Source organism: Pteropus alecto, unplaced genomic scaffold (assembly GCF_000325575.1).
Source record: "Pteropus alecto unplaced genomic scaffold, ASM32557v1 scaffold42, whole genome shotgun sequence".
NCBI lineage: Eukaryota > Metazoa > Chordata > Mammalia > Chiroptera > Pteropodidae > Pteropus > Pteropus alecto.
In genome coordinates, this window is record NW_006434825.1 from 11,432,096 (window position 1) to 11,453,602 (window position 21,507).

The 21,507-nt window shown below is 36.1% G+C and overlaps 1 protein-coding gene and 1 pseudogene across 1 annotated transcript in view; both read left to right on the plus strand.

Moving 5' to 3' along the window:
• The window catches only part of LRRC36 (leucine rich repeat containing 36), a 41,718-nt gene that overhangs the window by 18,291 nt on the left and 1,920 nt on the right, over positions 1-21,507 (plus strand). The window contains exons 5-13 of the mRNA XM_006909756.1: positions 359-447; positions 5,877-6,004; positions 7,677-7,728; positions 10,645-11,085; positions 13,609-13,898; positions 16,677-16,842; positions 17,787-17,932; positions 18,721-18,844; positions 21,027-21,141. Of these exons, the coding sequence (XP_006909818.1) occupies positions 359-447; positions 5,877-6,004; positions 7,677-7,728; positions 10,645-11,085; positions 13,609-13,898; positions 16,677-16,842; positions 17,787-17,932; positions 18,721-18,844; positions 21,027-21,141 (1,551 nt within the window). The remainder of the gene's footprint in view (positions 1-358; positions 448-5,876; positions 6,005-7,676; positions 7,729-10,644; positions 11,086-13,608; positions 13,899-16,676; positions 16,843-17,786; positions 17,933-18,720; positions 18,845-21,026; positions 21,142-21,507) is intronic.
• LOC112478261 lies at positions 43-161 on the plus strand (annotated as a pseudogene).

Consider the following 21,507-nt stretch of genomic DNA (forward strand, 5'->3'; position numbering starts at 1 on the left):
CTCATATTACCAGTAAAAATATGACTTTAAAAAAGTGGCTTTGTCTATGGCTGTGCCGCCCTGAACATGCCTGATCCCATCTGATCTTGGAAACTAAGCAGGGTCGGGCCTGGTTAGTACTTGGATGGGAGACCACCTAGGAAGACCAGGAGCTATAGGCATTAATTAATTAATTAATTGATTGATTGATTGATTAATTTAAAAAGTGGCTTTAACTTTTTAACTGAAATATTTGTGAAATTAATATGTTCTAGAGCATTTAAAAAATGTGATCACCATGAATTAGTGTTTCCTAAATAGCATTTACTGGTGATCTCAGAAACCTTTTGAATTTTAAATAAATTATTCTATGTGGCAGCTCTAGGGAGAAGACAATGAAAAACTGTGTGACAAGTGAGAGCTCTGCATCAAAAGTCAGTGCTGATGTTGATAACAGGGCTGAAACTGGTACGTTTTCTTTCTCTAATCACAGATGATTAAAATATTAGTTGTTTCAGCTTTCATGGCCAATTTTGGGTAGGATGAAGACAAAATAGTTGAGAAATAACATAGATTTGAAGCAAGTACAAAATTTACTGACTGTGCTTTACCTCCTTTTTCTCACTGCCAGAAGGGCCCCATTTATTGAGCAGGCCTAAGCCAGAACCCAGCAAAGCACAAGCTGTACTCAGATTTTAATTTCATTTATATCACTTTACATCATTAGTACATCCTGAAAATTGCGCTGGCAATCCCCAAGGATGCTTTAGCATTGCTAAGGTGATTGATTCATTAGCCAGAGACTCATGACTCATCTGCATCAATGCAGCCCACACCCAGGCCTTTCTGGGCTTCTCTACCTTGAGCTTTTGCAGCTGCAGAATCTCCTATGTTTGTGCTGTATTGCTGGGGAGTGTTGCCTGTAAGCATTGTTGGTAATCTAATATGATTAAAGTGGTTATGCCACATCAATGGTCATGCCACAGGCTAGGAGAAAGCTTTCCATTAGGCAATGGACCCTTAAGGATTAACCTGGCACTCATCGGGTGACCTTTTACTTGAGCTAACTTTCTTCTGTGTCAAGGCCTCTGTCCCTTTGAAGGATGTACTACATTATATACAAACTCTAAAAATCAATCCTTTAAAATTCTAGCAAAAACTTAGATTGACTGCATAGTTTAGACATTAAGGGTTTTCAGTTTATAACATATAATATTTTATTTTCCTGACTTTTTATCCATGTGGTCATTTTCATAGTCTTTCATGATAAAATAGGCCACGGTGAGGTATGATTTTTATTTCTCTTTCTTGAAAGTCTCAATGCACGTAGGTCATGGACCATGCATTGCTTTATTTCATTTTAAATAGCATCTTTTGTATTTTGAAATTTATTGCAATAATTTTAGAAAATAGTAAAAAGCATGAAGAATAACATTCTAATTACTCATAAGCCTGTCCCCTAAAGAGAATCTCAGTTAATTTGGTATATAGCCTTCCTGTCTTTGTTCTCAGTACAAGCATTTATATATCCATTTTCAGAAAGACAAAGATACATTGAAGTAAAATTTGCCTTTTTGTATGAGCGAAATTAAACTTCATTTATATTATATTATGTCATTAGTGCACACAAAGACTCACTCCATGAATTAAAATGTTTTAAAGTACACAATCTCTACTAAGAACAAACTGCTTTACTAGACACAGGGCCCATTTCTAAAGGTTCTTAGAAGCTCCAGCTGTTGCCTAGATTTTTTTTAATATGAAATTTATTTTGCTATTTTGAAACTTTAAAGAGCTTTGCTTTCCACTGAAAATCATGTTTGCGCTAGATCCCTGGGGAGTGTGGCCTGTAAGCACTGTTAATAATTCAATATGACTGAAGTGGTTATGCCATGTTAATGGTCTTGCCGTAGGCTAGGAGAAAACTTTCTAGAGAACAGTTTTCACTAGCTCAGTTGTGCAAAACAGTGCTCTCTCACCAATTATTTAGAATAGGCAGGGACACTCCACTGTCTTGGATCCGCCTCTTAACCACATAATCTTTGTCTCTTTCAAAGGTTCCTCTCTCTTTCCTCATACCCCTAAAAAAAAGCATACCTAGACTATGTCTTCAGACTGTCTTTTTTCTCTCTTCTTTGCCCTTATTGATCTCATCTCTTTCCATAGCTTGCTTTTATTTTCTCCCTATAGATGACTCTTAAATATACTGGTCTAGCTTTGACAACCTGTACCAGTCTCTCTGCACCAGTCCCCCATTTCTGTTGACCAGCTAGTAATATACACCTGGAATCACCACTGGATAACTTTCCAGCCCCTCAAGCTAAACACAAACGAACGCTTTTCCTCCAGCCCTAAAATAGCTCCGAGTTTCATTGCTGTTACTTATTTTGGAGACTAGTGCTAGACAAGTCATTTCTGCTCTTAAAAATTTGTCTCAGCAGAATCTAGAGTACAAGATGTTTATTAGAGATCAACAGTGAAAGGAAAGAGGAAGGAAGGTTGAGCAGAGCAAGAGCTCTAGAGCAAGGACTGCTCATACCAGGCAAATGCCTGGGCCTCATTCAGTCACTGGATGTAGACTACCTGTGGAAAAGGCATGACAACAAGAGGTAGTTCTCTATAGCTGAGGCAGACTCTGAATTGCAAAACAGCTTTTGTTGCCCATATCTGGGCAACAAGTCCTTCTTTGGAGGGGATCTGGACAGTTCATCTCTGTTTCAACTTTACATGGATTGCAAGGTTGTTGGCCAAATGTATGAAACAAGGCCTTATCCAGGTATGATTACTGGTAGTTAAGTAGCCAACTATTAGTTATTTGTACCTGTATCAACATTTTAAAGCTATTTCTCTGCCATTACAAATATCAAACAATTTTCAGTGGTAAAAATATATTGAATTATGGTTCTATCACTTTAGTTATGAGGGTGTAAAAACCTGACTAGACAACAATTTCATAATTACATTTGTTTTTAGAATTAAGTGCTGGATATCTTTAACAGAAAAAAATAAATTGTGGTATAAGACAAAAAAAATAATCTCAAAATGCAAACTGCTTCTTTTTCCTTATTTTTCCCAATTGTGGTAAATGACATACTTGGTCATAATGGCAGCAGAGCAATGCATCAGTTTTTCTTTGTTAGGTATGAGCCTGTATCTTGAATATGATACCAGAAACATAACAACCAAAGGAAAAATAGATTAATTAGATTTCATAAAAATTAAAACTTTTGTACTTCAAAGGACATTATCAAAAAGACAATTCACAGAATGAAAGCATTGCAAATCATATATCTGACAAGAGCTCTTACAACTCAATAGCAAAAAGACAAACAACCCAATTAGAAAATGAGCAAAGAATTGAGTAGACATTTCTCCAAAAAATATATGCAGCTAGCCAACAAGCACGTGAAAGATGCTCAACATCACTAGCCCTTAGGAAAATGCAAATCAAAACCATAAGAAGATACTACTTCAATACCCACCAGGATGGCTAGAATCAAAAGGACATAACAAGTGATTGTGAAGATGTGGAGAAATTAGAACCCTCACATATTGCTGGTGAGAAAATAAAATAATATAGCTTCTTTGGAAAACAGTTTGGCAGTTTCTCAAAAAGTTAAACATAGAGTTACCATTTGGCCCAGCAATTCCACTCCTAGGTATATATTCAAGATAAATGAAAACACATCTACAAAAAGACTTGTACAATCATGAAAGCAACATTATAGCCGAAAAGTCCACCAACTGATGGATAAACAAAATATGACATATCCATATAAGTCATATTATTCAGCTTAAATATGCTACAATGTATATCTCGAAAATACAATGTTAAATGACAGAAACCAGACTCAAAAGGGCAAATATGATATTATTCCATTTGCATGAAATATCCAGAATAGGCAGAGAGTATATTAGGTCAGAGAGTATATTGACAGGGCCTGGTAGGGAGGAGAGAATTGAGAGTGACAGCTAATTGGGTTCTTTGGGGGTGATGAAATTAGATAGTGATGATGATTGCACGACTTTATAAATATACTAAAAATCACTGAATTGTATACTGTAAAAAGGTGAATTATATGGTATGTGAATTATATCTCAATTAAAATAAAGATTCCCCCCCTCCAAAGAACTTGGTAATTGATTGAGATTTGAGATGAGTGAGAGTCAAAGAACAAGTTTCTATTTTGAGGGACTAGGTGAGCAATAATGCCAAGATTAAAATGCAGGTTGGGGGTGGAGGTGAGGGCCACTAGAAGAAGTAGGCCTGGTAGTGAAGATAATGAGTTCAGTTTAGAAAATACTGACTTTTCAGTTGTCTGTGAGGCACTGTTTGGGGGGCAGTTCAAGAAACCTAGGCCGGGACAGCAAAAGAGATCAGAATTAAGAAATTTAGACTTAAGGTCATCCAAATTTTATTGATAGCTGAAACCAAAGAGAAGTTATGCTAGCATTCAGCAAAGAGTTTAGACTTTGGGTAATTTGCTTGAAACAAGAAGTAGGTTGAAAGAAAAAGCTTGTGAATCTAGAAGACAGCACCATGGCACTGATACAGTAGGAGGAAAACCAGGATGGAGCAGCTAGTGTCTGGGACACATGGGAGTGTAAGTGTTGTTCCGTAGGATAAGGGTAAGAGGAACCCTGAACCCAAAGTCACAGCTTAGTAACCATTCTCATTCTCTACTAAGAATAAGATTAAAACCAGAAATTTCTGCTTCACCTTGTTTTCCCTATTACTACTACTATAAGAACCAGAGAACATAAACTTTGAGAGTGTGTGTTACTTTGAGAAAAGTAGTCTGTGAGTACAATGGTGGAAGAGCATCTTGTGACGAAATAATAGGACATTTCAGTCTCAGAAAGCAGCTCAGATATTTGGATACATTTTAGAGCCCCAGTGGACTTTTGGATTTTCAAAAGGCTGTCTTTATTCACTCTGTATTCTCAGTTGCCCTGGCTTCTAGGGGCTTTCTGTTGTCAGAGCCTGCAGATGAGAACTAACAGAAGAACACACTGTTTGACTAAGGTTCAAGTTTTTAAAACTATTTAATTCTTACGCAATCCTGCTAGATTAAAAACCTCCCTAAACAGATTAAAAACCTCCCTTTCATCCAAGTTCCCCCAGAAAACCCCCAATCCCAGAATTCTACAATTAGTAAGTATTGATCAAGAATGTGCAAAAGTTTTTGTGCAAATGTTATATAATGTAATAGAAATCCTAACTAGCTCTTTTTGATAAAAGTTTCCAGGGTAGCCAGGATTAGAATGAAGTTTTTCTTTTCTTTTTTTTTTTTTTCTTTTTTTTAAGTTGTTGCTCTAATCATAGGCAAAAAAAAAAAAAAATACTAGGATACCTAAGCATTTAGCATTCTTCTTTATAAAATAGGTCCTGATTAGTCTTTCTCTTTTTTAAATAAGGAAATCAAGGCAAAAGATGTTGGTTTTAAATGAAGAGTCACCGTAGACTGCTGATGAGAGCCCTGGACATACATGCTGTCAGGAGTCTGTTCCCAGCTATCTTCCTCTGTTGATGGAGAGTGTTAAATTAGTCTCAAAGTTCATTATTTATTCACTTAGGAAATGTGCAAACTATTTGCCTTTTTCTTAATTTCTTTTGAGCACTTCATACTTTATGAAGCCATTTCATAACCATTATCTTGTTTTAACCTCACTTCAGCCCTAAGAGATAAGCAGGTTAGGTGTTGTTATCATTGTTTTACAAACTAAGTGAGAGATTCAGAGAGGTTAAGCAATTTGCCCAAGTACACATGGATTCCAAGTGATGGCACCAGAACTAGCTCTCGATCCTGTGACTTTACTTCTAGTATCTTTCCATGAGACATGTTGCCTTTGACATCTGGTCAGTGCTTCATTGTATGCTTTTTCTTTTAACACAGACTCAAACAAAGGACTTTTTATTCCCTTCCCCAACCGGGAAATAAAGGATTCCCTAATGGGCACTTCTGCAACCCAAGGCAACAGTATACCAGATCAGAAATTAGACACTTTCCCACTGGGGACACAGGTAATGTATTCACTTTCCTGCTAATCTGTTGACTAGTCAGTGATTAATATTAGTAATTCAGTGGACTTCCAATTATTTCTGACGGTCTAAGAGGACTTGTTTGATGAAGGCATTTTAGATCCTTTAAAAGAAAAAGGCAGGACAAAATGCAGAGGACCTTCTTCATTAATTTCAATCTCCCCCATCCCCCTCCCCCACTAACCTGTCATCAAATGCAGTATATTTATACATATAGCTTTAGCACATTTTATGCTAGGTATTTTGGCCCTCAAACAGGAATGCAACTATTACAATTATGGGCTGGTTTTAAAGATTCTCCTCTCTACCCAATGTCACCATCTCCTGTTACTTTGCTTCTTACATTTTCTACCTTTGTCTTTTAATAACTGAATCTTACATCTTAGCGGTTGCTTTCCCAAAGCTACCCCTTCATTGGAACAAAATAAAAATAAAAGGAAAGGAAAAAAATAAAGAAGGCATAGAAGTTGTAGGCAGTAGGGAGGTAGAGATCATGCAAGATGGAATTTTTTAAAGAGGTTTTTAGTGAAAAAATTGGTGGGAGGGGGGATACAACCATTATGTGAGACATATTTGTATTAGTGAATATAATGCAGAACTGACTTCTTTATATTCAACTTCTTCTTTTCTATACATTGTTTTGATAAATTTTGAGCAATGAAATTGGTGAAAATAGCCAGAAAGAGAAAAAAAGAAGCAAAGACTCTGATTAATTCACAATTTGGGTAATCAACACTGTTATTAGTAAAACATTAGTAAGATTTTTTTCAGTTTGAGTATATAATACCTTCATCTTGTAAAAAGACAGATTAGCATTTAGTTGTGGGGTTTTTTTGTTTGTTTTAAGGACTTCTACTTGGGTGGCATAGAAACTATCTGTTACCATTTTTAATATCTTAGTATTGATTTAAAGAAAATGGAGACAAAGGATACACCAATCCATAGTTAAAGAGCTCTTTTTAGATTAAAAAAAAAATTCTTTGAAATTACTTCTTGAAGTGAAAGAAAAAAGGAAAATAAATAGCTTGCTGTGTATCCTTTTCATTTAAGAAACAGGAAGTGGGATTTCTTTCCCTGCATAACTACCAAAAAGACACTAAATATTTTAAGATGATTTTTGAAAAAGGAAACCCTAGATGGCTTCTCATTTTGTATCAATCCTTGCTTAATTGTGCCTTAGATTAATTTTCAGCCTATTAAAACTCCCAGTAGCTCCTGTGGTTGATACTCAGCTTTACCAGAAAGTAAAAAAATATGGGTGTTCTTCAAATGGGGGAAAAAAAAAAGGTAGAAAGGGTGGTGCCATATAACTTCTATGCTGAGTTAAAATATATACCGATATATGTTTTAGAAGCAGGGAAAATTCTAAAATATAGAAGGGAAAATATAGTATTTCAGGGAAAATAGAGTATTTCACTGGTGTGTCCTTTATTAGCTAAGGATATTTTGTATTTTCAAGGATTCTCCTTACGTACTCCAAAGCAACTCTGGAAACTTTGCATTTTGGCTGTTTAAAAATAGGCTAAAACCTGGACCTTTGCTTGCAGGTCTGTTTTTCTAGTTTGCAAAGATGGACTTGCTCACTAACAGGAAAGTATTCTGAATCCCTGGTGTAGTAAGCTCACCTTCTCCTAAACTTTCAAACTTTTTTTAGATGCAGGAAGTGGCAAGAAGGGAGATGCCAAGTGATAATCATCAGGAAGATGGTAAATATTTTGCTCACTGAGTATTTTTCACCACACTAATCAGAGAAATCTAGATATGATGGGATTTGAAAGAAGATGGAGATGTCTCAGCCCTAGGGCCCTATGTGGTCAACTAACTCTTTTCTGCTTTTGTGATGGGTGTTCTGAATGCTTAGTGTTCTATGAGGCTTTTCTAGTTAGAGAGTGGATATTCTGACTTCCTTTGTTCTTGACTTTGTATTGGCTGACTATTCCTTGTTTCTTACCTTTCTTGCCTTCTTTTGGATTTATTATTGTTTTTATTCACTCATTTTTTTCCCTCTACTAGTTTGCAAGTTATACACTCTGTCTACACTTTTAGTATCATTTCCAAAACTACAATATGTGTCCTTAACTTATACAATTTTAAAATTAAAATTGTGTCCTTAACTTATACAATTTTAAAATTAATCAATACCATAACTCTTCTCTTGGATAATTCAAACACCTTGAAGTACTTTATTCCCTTTAATTCCTTCTGATTTATGTGTTACTATTATAAACTTTAATTCTCTATACTTTTTTAAAACCCATAATGCATTATTTTTATAGAGTCAATGTTCATTTAAATTTATCCATGTATTTACCACTTCACTTTTCGTTTTTTTTCACCCCAGATTTCTTTTCTGTGACCATTTTCTCTTCTAGCTTGTAGTATATATTTTAGAATTTCCTTTTGTTTAGGTCTACTGGTGATGAACTCTTTCAGTTTTTTTCTGAAAATGCCCCTATTTCACCATCATTATTAAAGGGTATTTTTGATGGGTATAAATTTCTAGATTGGCAGAATATTGAAGATATTCTACTATATTCTATCTGTTGTGGTTGCTTTTGAGAAGTCAGCTCCTGCAAGGATAATCTGTCTTTTTTTCTCTCTGGCTGCTTCTAAGATTTTCTAGTTGGCTTTGGTTTTCCGTAGTTTTACTATGTTGTGTGTATTTCTTTTATTTATCTTGTTTGGTATTTATTACACTTGACTCTATGATTGTGTGTCATTAGTTCTGGAAAGTGTTTTAAATATTGTGTGTCCAATTTTTTCTCTCTTATCCTCTTGTGACCCTTGATTAAGTGAACATATGTCAGAGATTTTCACATTGTCCATTTTATTTCTTATTCTTTTATATTTTTCATCTTTTTTTTTGTCTGATCTGCATTCTAGATAATGCCTTCAGACTCATCTTTAAGTTCACTAACATTCTATTCAGTTGTGTTTAATATGCTGTCTGCTGAATTCTTAATTTAGTTCTTTTTATTCTATAAATTTAATTTTTTTTTCAAATATGTTGGATCATTTTTTTATAAGTAAAAAATTTCCAGCCTGTTTTATATTTCTTTAGACATAGTAAGGATAGCTGTTGTTTAGGCACATCTGTTAATTCCAATATCTGAAGTTTTTGTGGGTATGTGTGTGTTGTCTATTTTTTCTCTACTCATTCTTGCTCATGTTGTTTTATTTTGTTTGTTTGTTTGTTTGTTTGTTTTGGCTATTGTATTTGAAAAACTATTTGTAGGAATGATTCAAAGTCATGCATAAAGATATATTTTCCAGGTCTGTTTTTCATTTGCTTCTACCAGGAGCCTGGGGCGCTATTAGTCTGGGATCACTTTAATCCAAACTCAAAATTTGAGGGTCCCTGGACCATCCAGATGATGCAAATTTGGATTACCAGTCAATATAAGAGCTGGTTTATTTCCAGTTTACCTTTACTCTGAAGGTTGTATGTTGCTCAGGGTTCCATCTTAATGTGGAGTGGGAGGAGTGGGAATGTGCAGTGATCTATCATACTCTTTACCGTGGATGGATCTTGGACTTGGACTTCTATACCTGTCACCCTAAAACTCCTTAGTGTAAAAATGACTTTAAGTGCTAGACTTTCCTATGTGATTTCTGGCTGTTCCCTACAGTTTGACCTAGAAATTCCTCACCAGCTCATTTGCTCTTTAATACTTTTAAGAACCTATATCACTCCACTTTGTTAATGTCTTCAACAGGAAGAATGGGCTGAATTATCTAGTTTTATTACTTGTTCTTAGATCCTTTTTGTTATGTAAAGATATGGTTCTATAACCTTTCCCTCCCTGTATAGGCTCATCCTGGGTAAAACATTGATATTCTTATAGGTCCTATATAAGACCTATAAAAATTTATATACTTGGTTCCACTTTTTTTTTTAAGTTTATGTGGCTAACTCAGATATAGTATTTTTTTATTTTCTAAGGAAGCCCTTTAAGCATATACAGCTCTGAAAGCCCCAAAGAACACAAAGACTTCTCTTTTTGTCTGCTGCTCTACCTGCCCCACTCTGAGGCTTTTTGGAGATGACAGATACAGCTGTCTGAGAGAAATGCTTTATGGTTGGGTTAGGAATTTCACAGGTTTTGCCTTCCCTGCCATTTAATTGGCTTAGAATAATGGTTCCCAATGTGTGAACCTAGAACCTCTGGGTGGAGTTTAGGGATGGGAGTGGGCTTAGTTTTACTGCAAGGAATCTATGAAATCATAGACCTACCAACTATGGACTATAGACTGAATACATAAGAAAACAAGTATTGTTATGTGGGGTGCACCAAATTTTTATATGAAAATAGTGTCTAGAAAACTCTGATGCTACAGTTTTAGGAGCAAATTTCTAAGGGATTAGGTTAGCATGAAATTTATTTCCAGAATATTACAGATTCTTCACTGTTTACACAATGTCCTACATATTTTTTGTTGTTCCATGTAGAAGTCTTTTCATCACTTTATGCTACTGTTTATTAAAATTGTAAGCCATCTCTTCCTGACAACTTTTTCTGGTAGTCAGAGGTATGTCCAATGTACAGAGGTACCCTAACTGGGCCAAGAAGATTTCTCATTGTATTTTGTTCTTTTTTTTTTACTCCCTCGGTGGCGGTTAGAATTCAGACACTACTCATCTCGCCAGTCCACAGTTCGATCCCCAGAGAAGATGGCTAGAGAAGGATACCGAATATCTTTTTTGGACAATAAGTCTTCAGGTTCCTCTCCAGAAAAGGACTTGATACCCAAACCTGATACTTATCAGCTTACCCATGATGCCTTATTAGGTAAACGCCTGGATGTGGGTGATTCTAGCCAGATTCATCCCTATCAGTTACCTTCAGATGTTGGTCTGGAAAACTATGATAGTCATCATTCTCAAACTCTATCCCTGCATGGAAGTCTTGGTAAAAGACCTCAGAGAAGCAAGAACTACCGAGAATATAGCATAAAGCCTTCAAATGACATGAAGGCTGCCACATCCCATTCCTGTGGAGACTTACTGACTTCTCTGTCGAACCCTGACTCCAGCACTGGAAGGCTTTTGAAGCTTAGTTCAGGTAATAGCTGCCTGTCAATTTATAGGTCTTTTCTATAGGCATGAAGATGGAAGGTATAACTGGAAACTTTGAATAAACACTTCTTAATTTCCATTAGCATTTCTTAAGTTATATTTCAGAGTTACCAGTGGTCCATGGAACCTCCAGAAATCTACAGGGTATGAGTCTAACATGACAAATATATTAGAGAAATGTGAGATATATTATAAAAATATACTGTAGACATGTGAGCTTCATATATGTTGTTTTAGTTAAATAGCATCCCAGGACATATTTCTAGTAGCATTTAGTCTTCTATTCTGAGTTACTTTTTCAGGAAAAGCTAGTTTCAATGTAAGTGATGGAGACCACTCCAGTTATTTATTAACTTATTAAACAAAATTTATTGAATACCTACTATGTGCCAGATGATGTTCTAGCCCTGCAGATAAAGGAGCAAATAAAAATACAATTCCATGTATATTTTACCATAATAAAAAATCTCTACTTTCATAGAGCTTCTATTCTAAAGGGGTAAGACATATGATAAACAAGTTAACATATAAATATAAGTCAGGTTATGATAAGTGCTATGAAGAAAAATAAAATAAGAGTATAGAGTACAATAAGGAAGAAGCGATGTTTTAGACAGAATGGTCAGGGAAAGTGTCTCTGATGAGATATACAAGTAGAGACCTGAATGAAGTAAAAGCGTAAACCATGTGAATAAGAGGGGAAAAACTTTCTAGACAATAGAAATAGTAAGTGCAAAGTTTCTGAGCCTAGAACATGCTCAACATGTTCAAGGAACAACAAGGAGGCCAGTGCAGCTGCAGCAGAGTGAGGGCGGTGAAGGGTGTAGATGAAGTCAGACTTTTATTCTGAGTGAGACCAAAAGCCATTGGGCAGTTTGAAGCAGAGGAGTAACATGATCTAACTTAAGAATTCCTGTGGCTTCTAAGTTGAGAATAGAAAATAGTAAGCAAGGGTAGAAATTTAGAAAACCATTTAAGAGGTTAGAATCCAGATAAGAGATGAAGATACCTTGGGCTAGAGAGATAGTGGTGGTGGTGGTGAGAAGTATTGATTATGAATATGTTCTGAAAATAACATCCCATGATCGGCTGATAGATTGAGGATGAAATGTTAGAGAAAGAAGGTCGTTCCAGGTTCTGAGTCTAAATATCTGGAAGAATGGAGTTATCATTTGGTAAGATGGAAAAAAGTGGGATGAATAGATTTTACAGTAGATATCAAGAGTTTGGTCTTAGACATCTTAAGTTTGAGGCACCTATTAAAACTTCTCAGAGATGCCAATTTGACAATTAGACATAGTATTGAGTTCATGGAATTAAAAGTGTGTGGATGGCATTAAAACTGAGACTGGATAAGATCTCACTTGGGGAGTAACTCTATATAGAAAAGGAATCTTACAACTAATCCTGAGCCCACCAACAATTAGAAATGCAGTAGATGCAGAGAAATCCACATGGAGAGCAAGAAAGAAGCAGCCAGTAAAGTAGAAGATAAAACACCAAGAGGGAATAATGTTCTGGAAGCCAAGTGAAGGATATGTTTGAAGAAAGAGGGAGTGGTCAATATAGTGTCAGGTGTTCTTAAATGAGAGAGAGTGAGCCTGCAACTGAGAAATGATTATGGTATTTGGCGGCATGTTAGTGAGTGCCTTCAGGAGACTCCTGGTTAACAAAAGCCTTATTGAGGTGAGTTCAAGAAAGAATTGGAAGAAAGGCAATAGAGTTACTGAATAAAAACAATCCCTTCCTTCAAGGACTTTTGCAGTGAAGAGGAGCAGAGAAATGGAATTGTAGTTGGAGGTGGGATGGGATCAAGGAAATCGTGATAAAAGTTATCCGGTAGAGGGGAAAATGATAATGCAAGAGAGAAAAGAGACAATTACAAGAAAAAAAAATCCTTGAGTAGTCAAGAGAAGGTGGAGTCCAGTCCACCAGGGGAAAGGTTGGCCTTAGATGAAGCACAGACAGCTCATCTATTATAACAAGAAGGAAGTCAGAGAATTTATGCATACAAAAACAGGTGAGTTGGTAGATTTAGTGATGGGATCACATAGATGTTTCTTTGATTGCCTCTGTTTTTCCTAGGGAAATAAAAAGATCAGCACCTGAGAGTGAGGAAGGAGGAGAAGGTGTTGGAAGTTCGAGGAGAAGAGAGATGTGAAATAGTCATCCCAGAGAATTGAAGAGTAAATTGACTAAAAATGTATAGGATAGCTGTGCAGTACAAGGGCCCAGTTAAGATAGTGGTCATGAGTTTAAAGTGAAGATGGTGAGAAGAGATGCATATTGTTCCCCAGCCACTGCCTTGGTATAGGCTTGGAGTATGTGGACAGTTGGATTTAACCAGAGTTATGGTTTTGTCAGATGCGGGAAGAGAGAAAGGATCCAGAGAGCTGAGGGTGTGTACTGGAGAGAGGTGATTATGACCCTTGGATGCTAGGTGGGATAAAGATGAAAGTGAGACATGAGTTGAAGAGCAGGTTCATCTCTCAGCCTGTTTTCTTCACAGATCTGTATGCCACAACCCATTTCAACAGTGACCCTGCTCTGCTGGTCAATGTAGAGCAACAATTATCCACCAGCCTCGGGGATTTAACACCAGAACATGGTTCTTTCCCAAACAACTCCGCCTTGGGAGACACTCTACGGACTCTGCTGTTGCCTACTGGGACTTCAGAAAACAGAGAGAGTTTGACCAAGAGGTCATTAAGCCCATCGAGGAGAGGATTCAAACGGAAGGACAATATCCTTGCCACCCTGAATCCAAAGCATGGTTTCAGAGATGCTACAGGCAGTGAGGCAAGTGTTGGCTTGTTTGTGCTTGTGCAGGAAACACCTCAGATGCAAGACCAGAATGGTGTTGATTTGCGGGTGGTGGTGGTTCTGACCAAGAGTGCTAGAAATTCAAAGAATTTTCAGAGGCCAGTGGTTAATGCTGCCAGTCCAAAGCCTGTGATTCTTCTGCCCTTGGGAAAGTCATTCCCCTTCTGCCACATTTCTTCATTTTTGTCACAGGGAGAATCTACTTCCAGAGCATAAACATGGTGGGGAAGTATTTTGATAATAAAAAGTAGTAGACAGTTTACCACAGAAAGAGATGCAGAAGTTGGCTGAAGAGTGATCTCTGTAGCACCAATGTTTATCAGTTTACACATTTGCTTCGACCACAAGGGACAAACTTGCTTGAGACCTTTCTTCTAAAAGCATTGCTTTTCTGTCTAGAAATTAAAATTATTACAGTTTTTTTCTGAAGTACCAGCAAGCAGAGATGAGTTAGATTATCCAAGATATTTTTAGATGAGAGTGGTTCAGAGAATGAACAACAAATCAAGAACCATTCGCACATATGTACTATAATTCATTTTTTTAAAATTGTAGTATGGTAGTGTTATTATTCAGTTTGTACTCAGTAATTAAGTTTTGTCACTGCCTTTGCATACATCCCTCCGTGAAGAATGCGTTCTACTCTCTTTTCATTTGTTTGAACATTAATTTTTCTTCATGCCCCCCATTCATCATGAAGCCACATCCTCTTTATTTAAAGGAATCACAGTTCTCAGGGACCTTTCTTTCCTTGGACCCATGATCTTTTGTCAAATGAATAATTTATTATTGAATCATTTACTGCCCTGTAAGGAAGCAGGAGATTTGGTTAAAAACAACTATTTCTAGTCACTTATTTTTCAGTTGTGGGAAATCTTTTTGCACATTAGCATGGGTTTACAAGGTTGATTTTTTAAAAAATTATTTTTGACACTTTAAATACTTTCTATTCAGTTTTCAAAACTTCAGAGGTGGTTATAATTTTTGTGCACCAAAGAGGGCAGTCTTGTAATACTTCTTGGCTTTTCGGTCCCTTTTTTCCATTTTCAGCTATGGATGCCTGTTTTTCCAGACAAGAGCACTGTGTGTTAATGTATTTAGTTAGGATGAAGGTACAGCATCATTTAGGATGTTTGGGGTGCTATATTCATAAGACATGTTCTAGGAAATTTTTTCACCTCTATTTCATATATATTATTAAAATAGCAATTAAAATCTCAATGCACTTTTCTGGACAATCTTAAAAACTCCCATTTCTTTTTCCCTTTTAGGGGAAAAATCTATAAAAGAGTCACTTGAATATAAATATGAAAGGAATACACTGTTTAGTTTCTAGAAAGGTATAAGTCAGAAAATTGCTAAAAAGAGCATTTAAAAAATTATTTTAAATAATCCCATGATACACAAAATCATGAATTTATGATTAGAAAATTTATTTTTAACAACTGATTTTAGAACCATAGACAAATTATTAAAATTTATTTTAAAATGCCATAATTTACTGAAAATTAATACTCATAAAAATTAACAAAATTATTCCAAAATTTATAAAAATTACTCCAACTCTTACCACATTGTGATAATTGAAAGAAAATACATAAAGGCATATATGTTTCCAGGTTGCTCTATGATGTACACACAGAATTACCAATACATGAAAATCAATCACAATAAATATTCATTGTTGATAAATTCCTCTAAAGTGGCCTCGTGGTATAACCAGACTTTTTATGACTTTTCTGCCCAGTCACATTGTTAACTTCTTAGAGGATCTCATCTTTTACCTCTTCATATGTTCTTAGTCCCTTTACATACAGAACTTTCAACATATATGATCAATGCTTAGTAGATCTGTTGAATAAATGTTTGTCCCATTTGTAATGCCTTTCCCTATTAATCATAGGCCACATGTGTAACTCAAGTCATACATATCACTACCTTTGGTGGTCTCCTTCACAGTTGTTAGATATAACAGCATTAGTTAATTAATCATCTATAGCTTTTTATATTAAGAGAGCCAAAGATTGAGAAATAATTTGGCTGTTTTTTATATATATCAGCTTTCTTGAAGTCTATGAGACCCTACAGAAAAGATTGATAGATAGGCCTGCCTATTAAAATTCCCAATTTTTTTTATTCATTCAGACATGAGTAAATAAATATATAAACAAATCTAAATAATTTTTAAAATTGTGAATTTTACTGGACAGATCTACCTATACACCTATATATATAAGATTCTTACTGAATAAAACATCTTTAGTACTGGGTCCAACAATAACATTTAACATTTAAAATGTTATAGGACACATTTAGTATATATTAATATGCATTAATATATCGACATACTAAATATAAGCTTATTATGAGTTATAATTTTATGAAATTACTCCCTATTTTATATTATGATATATAATACTTTAAAAAATGTTCTGCAGGTTTAATCTTTCCATATTAAATAGCATATTATATTGAGCCATAGATGTAAATATCAAAACATTTTTTGTTTTCTTCTAAAAATCTCTACAGAAAATTATGATATAAGATACTGTTACCTTTGAAATTATCCTTGAATATATTATTGTACTTGCATTGGACATAAATAATATTCTCTTTGAATCTAAACTGAAAGGTGACATTATCTTTCTTTTTTTTTCCTCCCTTTTTTTAATGTTAACACTTTAAACATCTGGATTCTTACTTCCCTTATTGTGTAAGAATGACATGGTTGGTTTTTTTGTTTTTTTTCTTGAGCCTCTCTCTAGTGACCTGGGCAGTTTGCATGGTTTGCCAGGAAACCACAGTCCCCCGAACTCAGCCAGAACCTCCCATGTGGCCGCTGTTCTTAGACAGCTCCTGGAGCTTGTGGATAAGCACTGGACTGGCTCCGGTTCCCTCCTCCTTAATAAGAAGTTTCTAGGTAAGTGAGTGCAGTGAGTGAGTGCTTTCTCAGTTCCTGGAGAAGGGATCTGACCTTGCTTCTGCTCTGCAAGGAAAATTGTTCTTGTGATCACTTACCAAAACTTCTCAATAACACAGTAATTGACAAAACTGCATTTTTAAAATAATCTTCTCTGTTTATTTATCATTGCTTTCCTCATGTACCAATTGTTTTGTTCCTCTTGTGATTTTTTTTTTTTTTTTGGTAGCCTTTGGGTAATATGTAGAGTGATGAGATATGTAAAATACAGCATGGTCATGTTAATGATTACGAAAGGATTTTATGACTCTTGGGAAAGTGCCAATAAAAATATAATAGAAATTGGGTTTGATCATCAGAGTTCCGAGATGCCTGTTGAAATGTTATGAGTTAAAAAACTTGAATGACCAAATGACCTGGACTCTTTTTAGGGCTTCTTTGTTTAGGAACTTGGGGGAAAATGGTTTTGCAAACATTGACCCCATATGTTTAGTTGTTGTTTAATGGGAGAATTCAAGGAGCTTTTGGTGGTAGAAAGTTTAAGTAAAAACTAGAAACTTCAGAGTTGTTTCGGCTTAACTTTTTTATTTTTTTAATTTATAAAGAGACATGCAGGAAAAGAAGCCTTAACCCAATTACCTTCCTTCCAGCATTGACCCTCTGCTCTCATTTTGTAGAAAATTATCCCCAGGAGCCACTCCTCAGTGACTAGAGAATAGTGCAGGACCCACATTCACGAGGGTCTGCTGTTGTTTCTCCATAGAGGATGTGGGATATAATTTCTTATCCATCATGAAAGACTTTTTACAGCCCCTTAATAAATTCTAGTTAAAGGAAGATATTGGATTACCTTATTTGTCCTACAGAGCTGGTAATTATTGACTAGGCATTCTGTGCTTTAGCTTTTAAGATTGGCCTATGTGCCCAACCTGAATTTTTGGCAGGTCCTGCCCGAGATTTGCTTCTGACTTTGGTAGTCCCTGCTCCTCCTCCGGCATGGTGTCGCTCACATCCTGAAGACACATCAAAAGCCTTCCGCAGGAGGGAGATGGAATTGAAGGAGGCTGGGCAGGTGGTCCCTAATGACATGGTATGCCTCTCTTATTTTCCTTTCCTACCCTTCCTTTACTAGAAGAAGATGGAGAAGCAAGACTAGAACAGCTCCATGCCACAGAGATCATCATCACTACAAACACCTAGATGTTCCTGAACCAAAAAATACAGAAAAGTCAGTCTGGGTAAATCAGGGACACAAAACTTGCCAGGACAGGGACAACTTACAGGTTCTACAAGGATGACTCCTTAATCCTAGCCCTCATTCAAAAATGCTAAACAAACAAACAAACAAACAAACCCTACAGTGAAAATGTTTAAGATCATGTTCTTGAAGGTTGCATTTGATTCCGATGAGGGAATGATGATGTCTCTGGGATTGTCTTTCCTCCCTTCTGTTGGAGCAGAGAGCATTGAGTCAGGAGCCAGTCCTGGAGCATCAGGCTGTTGGTTTGGGAAGAGGCAGAAGGGACTCATATCTTTAAGGCTTTTTCCTCTTTTCTTAACATTAGAGGCTTTCAGACATCAAGTTTGTTTCTAGCAACTTCAGATAGATGACTCAGAATGCTGGCCACTTGGCAAAATGGCCACTAATTCAGCAAGAGTAGTGGATAACTCACAGGAAAGATAGCAACTCTATGTGATAAATTTGTTTGTTGTACTTGAACTATGTTTACCGATCCTTTAAAATTCTAGTGAGAAGGAGAGATGCTGACCTCCATTCAGTTTACCACTAAACAGAAGAATTATTCTTTTAGTCTTCTAAAAGCATGCCTCAGAATTTCAGATTCTTACTGTGTTTGTATTTTGTTTACTGATCTAAAGGAAAGTTTGAAGCAAAAACTGGTCAGAGTGCTGGAGGAAAACCTTATTTTATCAGAAAAAATCCAGCAGTTGGAGGAAGGTGCTGCCACCGAGATCGTGAGTGGTCACCAGTCCCATACTTTTGGTAAGTTCAGGAAAGCAACGTGTGATGTCTCCCAAGACAATCGTTTGTTTATAGATGACCTGTTTAATAAGCTTCATCATCTAGAGATCACATGGTTTCCTAAATGGAAACAATCATCTTGCCTCAGAGAGTTGTGAGGCAGGTGGCTGGAGTTACCAGAAGAACCTCTTTGTCTGTGTAAAGCGAGTACAAATGTCATTATTATTTTTGAGAATGACACTTGTTTTTTTCTGATTATAGCAGAAGATCGTGTTCTTTAGGGAACGTTTGAAACACAAAAATATAACCCTGCTACACAGCAATAACTACCATTAGTGTTTTTGGTATATTTTTGTTCACCATACTCCTGTACATATATTTTTAACTCAAAATTTTTGTCTTGATTTTTAAAAAATAATACATACAACAAAATGAACACATTTTAAGTTTTGACAAATATATATGCTCATTTAATTCCATTTCGTTCAAAATACAGAACATTTCTGTTACTCTAGAACGTTCCCTCACACCCTGTGCAGTCAGTTTTATTAACTCTACCCTAGGCAATCATCAATCTGATTTCTACATCCTAGTGTTATTAATTTACTAGTATAGGCATTTCCTATAATGTCACATGAATATATCATATTTATTCATCTAGTCTTCTATATAGTTGTTTTTAATGTTAGCTATTATAAAGCTGCCATTTGTGATATAAATAATTTTAAAGAATTTCTAAACATTCAAAAGACCTGAAATGAAAGCAAAGACCCTAGAGTGAAAATGCTTTTCTAAGATTGTCTTTCTTCCCTTCTGATGGAACTGAGAGTCCTAATATTTATACTACGATAAATAATATGGCTATTAATATCTACGTGCATAAATCTTTGTGTTTCAGACTATTTTCCTAGGAGACATTCCGAGAACTAGAATTAGTGGGTCAAAAGATGTGGACATTTTTGAAGCTTTTGGAACACATTGCTAAATCTCTCCCAAGAAAGGTTTTTCAGTTAACACTCACGTTGGCAATGAATGCATTTGAATGACCTTTTCACTCTACCTTTGCATCCCTTGCTCCCCCAGGTTTTTTTAAAAAAATTTTTTGCCATAGTGATAAGTGAAAAATAATATCCCATTGAAGTTTTGATTTGTACTACTTTATTATTAGCGTAATTTAGACCAGTCTACCTTTGACTTTATAACTAACTCAGCACCCCTAAGCAAACATTATGGGCATTTTGATTTACATGAAAAAACTTGATTTGAAAGTCAATACTGAATTTACAGAGTTCAGTCTCATCACAATCTGATTTTACAAGCCTGAATAATCAAGGCATCTCCACTTACTTACTCTGAAAATAGATCATCGTTTGTTCACTAGACACCCACTTTCAATCATCCGTGAGGCCCAGTACTGGATTTTGGCTCTGGTGATAAAACAGCTGTTTCAGCCCTGTTTTCCACATTCCAGAACCTTGCTACTGAAAATGTGATCCACAGATCAGCAACATTAGCATCACCGGGGAGCTTGTTAGACATGTAGAATATTGCACCTCACCTCAGACCTACTGAATCAGAGACTGTTTTTTAAGAAGATCCCCAGGTGATCTGTAAGCATATTGGAGTTAAAGAAGTACTGCTCTAAAAGACTGATGTCCTTAGGACCAGAGTTCCCATGCTTTTACCTACCTCATTATTGCAGGCAGTGGTAACATATTTGGAGAGCTAGGTATGAGAGTCCTGGTTACAAATTCAGTTTCTGCAAGCACTCATTGAGTTATTACTATGTACCTGACACAGTTCTAGATGTTTTCACATACTCCATAGGTAGCGAAGGACATACATTCATAAATTAAAATGGAGAACACAAAGAGATCTAATATTTGTTGACTTCCTATACTAAATGAGGACTGCTACCTCATTGAATCCTCATAAATAGTGCTAATGTGCTAGTGAATCTCAGAGAAATGAACATGTATGATATTAGGTAATAGAATTTTAATTCAGATCTGTTTATTGCTAAATTCCATATTCTTGCCAGCATATCTGAGGTTTCAAAAGAAGGGAATGGTGAATGGACTGTAGAGGTGGGTACAACATGGGGCCCCCCAATTCTTTAAGATGTCCACCTGACTACTTAAGCTCTGCTCAAAGACTAACTGCTTGGAATCGTGCTTACCCCTGGCTACTGTATTCTTTGTAGATGATCTTCTGCGTAAAAACCAACAGCTGAACATGAAAGTGGCTTGCCTGAACCAGGAGCTTGCCCAGCTGAAAAAGTTGGAGGAGACAGTGGCCCTTCTCCATGAAAGTCAGAGGTAGGAATGGGTTATCTAGCTGGCTTCTGGAAGCAGATGCTTGCTTCCCTTTGTCTCCTTTGTTTTACAGGCGAGTTAATATCTATATACTTTCCAAATTAATTCCATGTTGTGTGTAAACCACTTGTATCTAGGCCAGTTAGCTCAGGGATCAAAGTACTGCTTTCCAGGACAAACCAGGAACTAAATGTCTTTGCTGGAATTGGTGGTCTGCACCACCTGAATAATAAATAGTTTCTCTCTGGGTCTAACAGGACCCTTTTTGAGTCAGCTAGTTTGTCTTGGTCACTATGTACCCCTAAAATCACTCATCTGGCTCTTTTGGAAAATGCCTGCCTGCTGTTGGTCACAGTAGATAACTTCAAA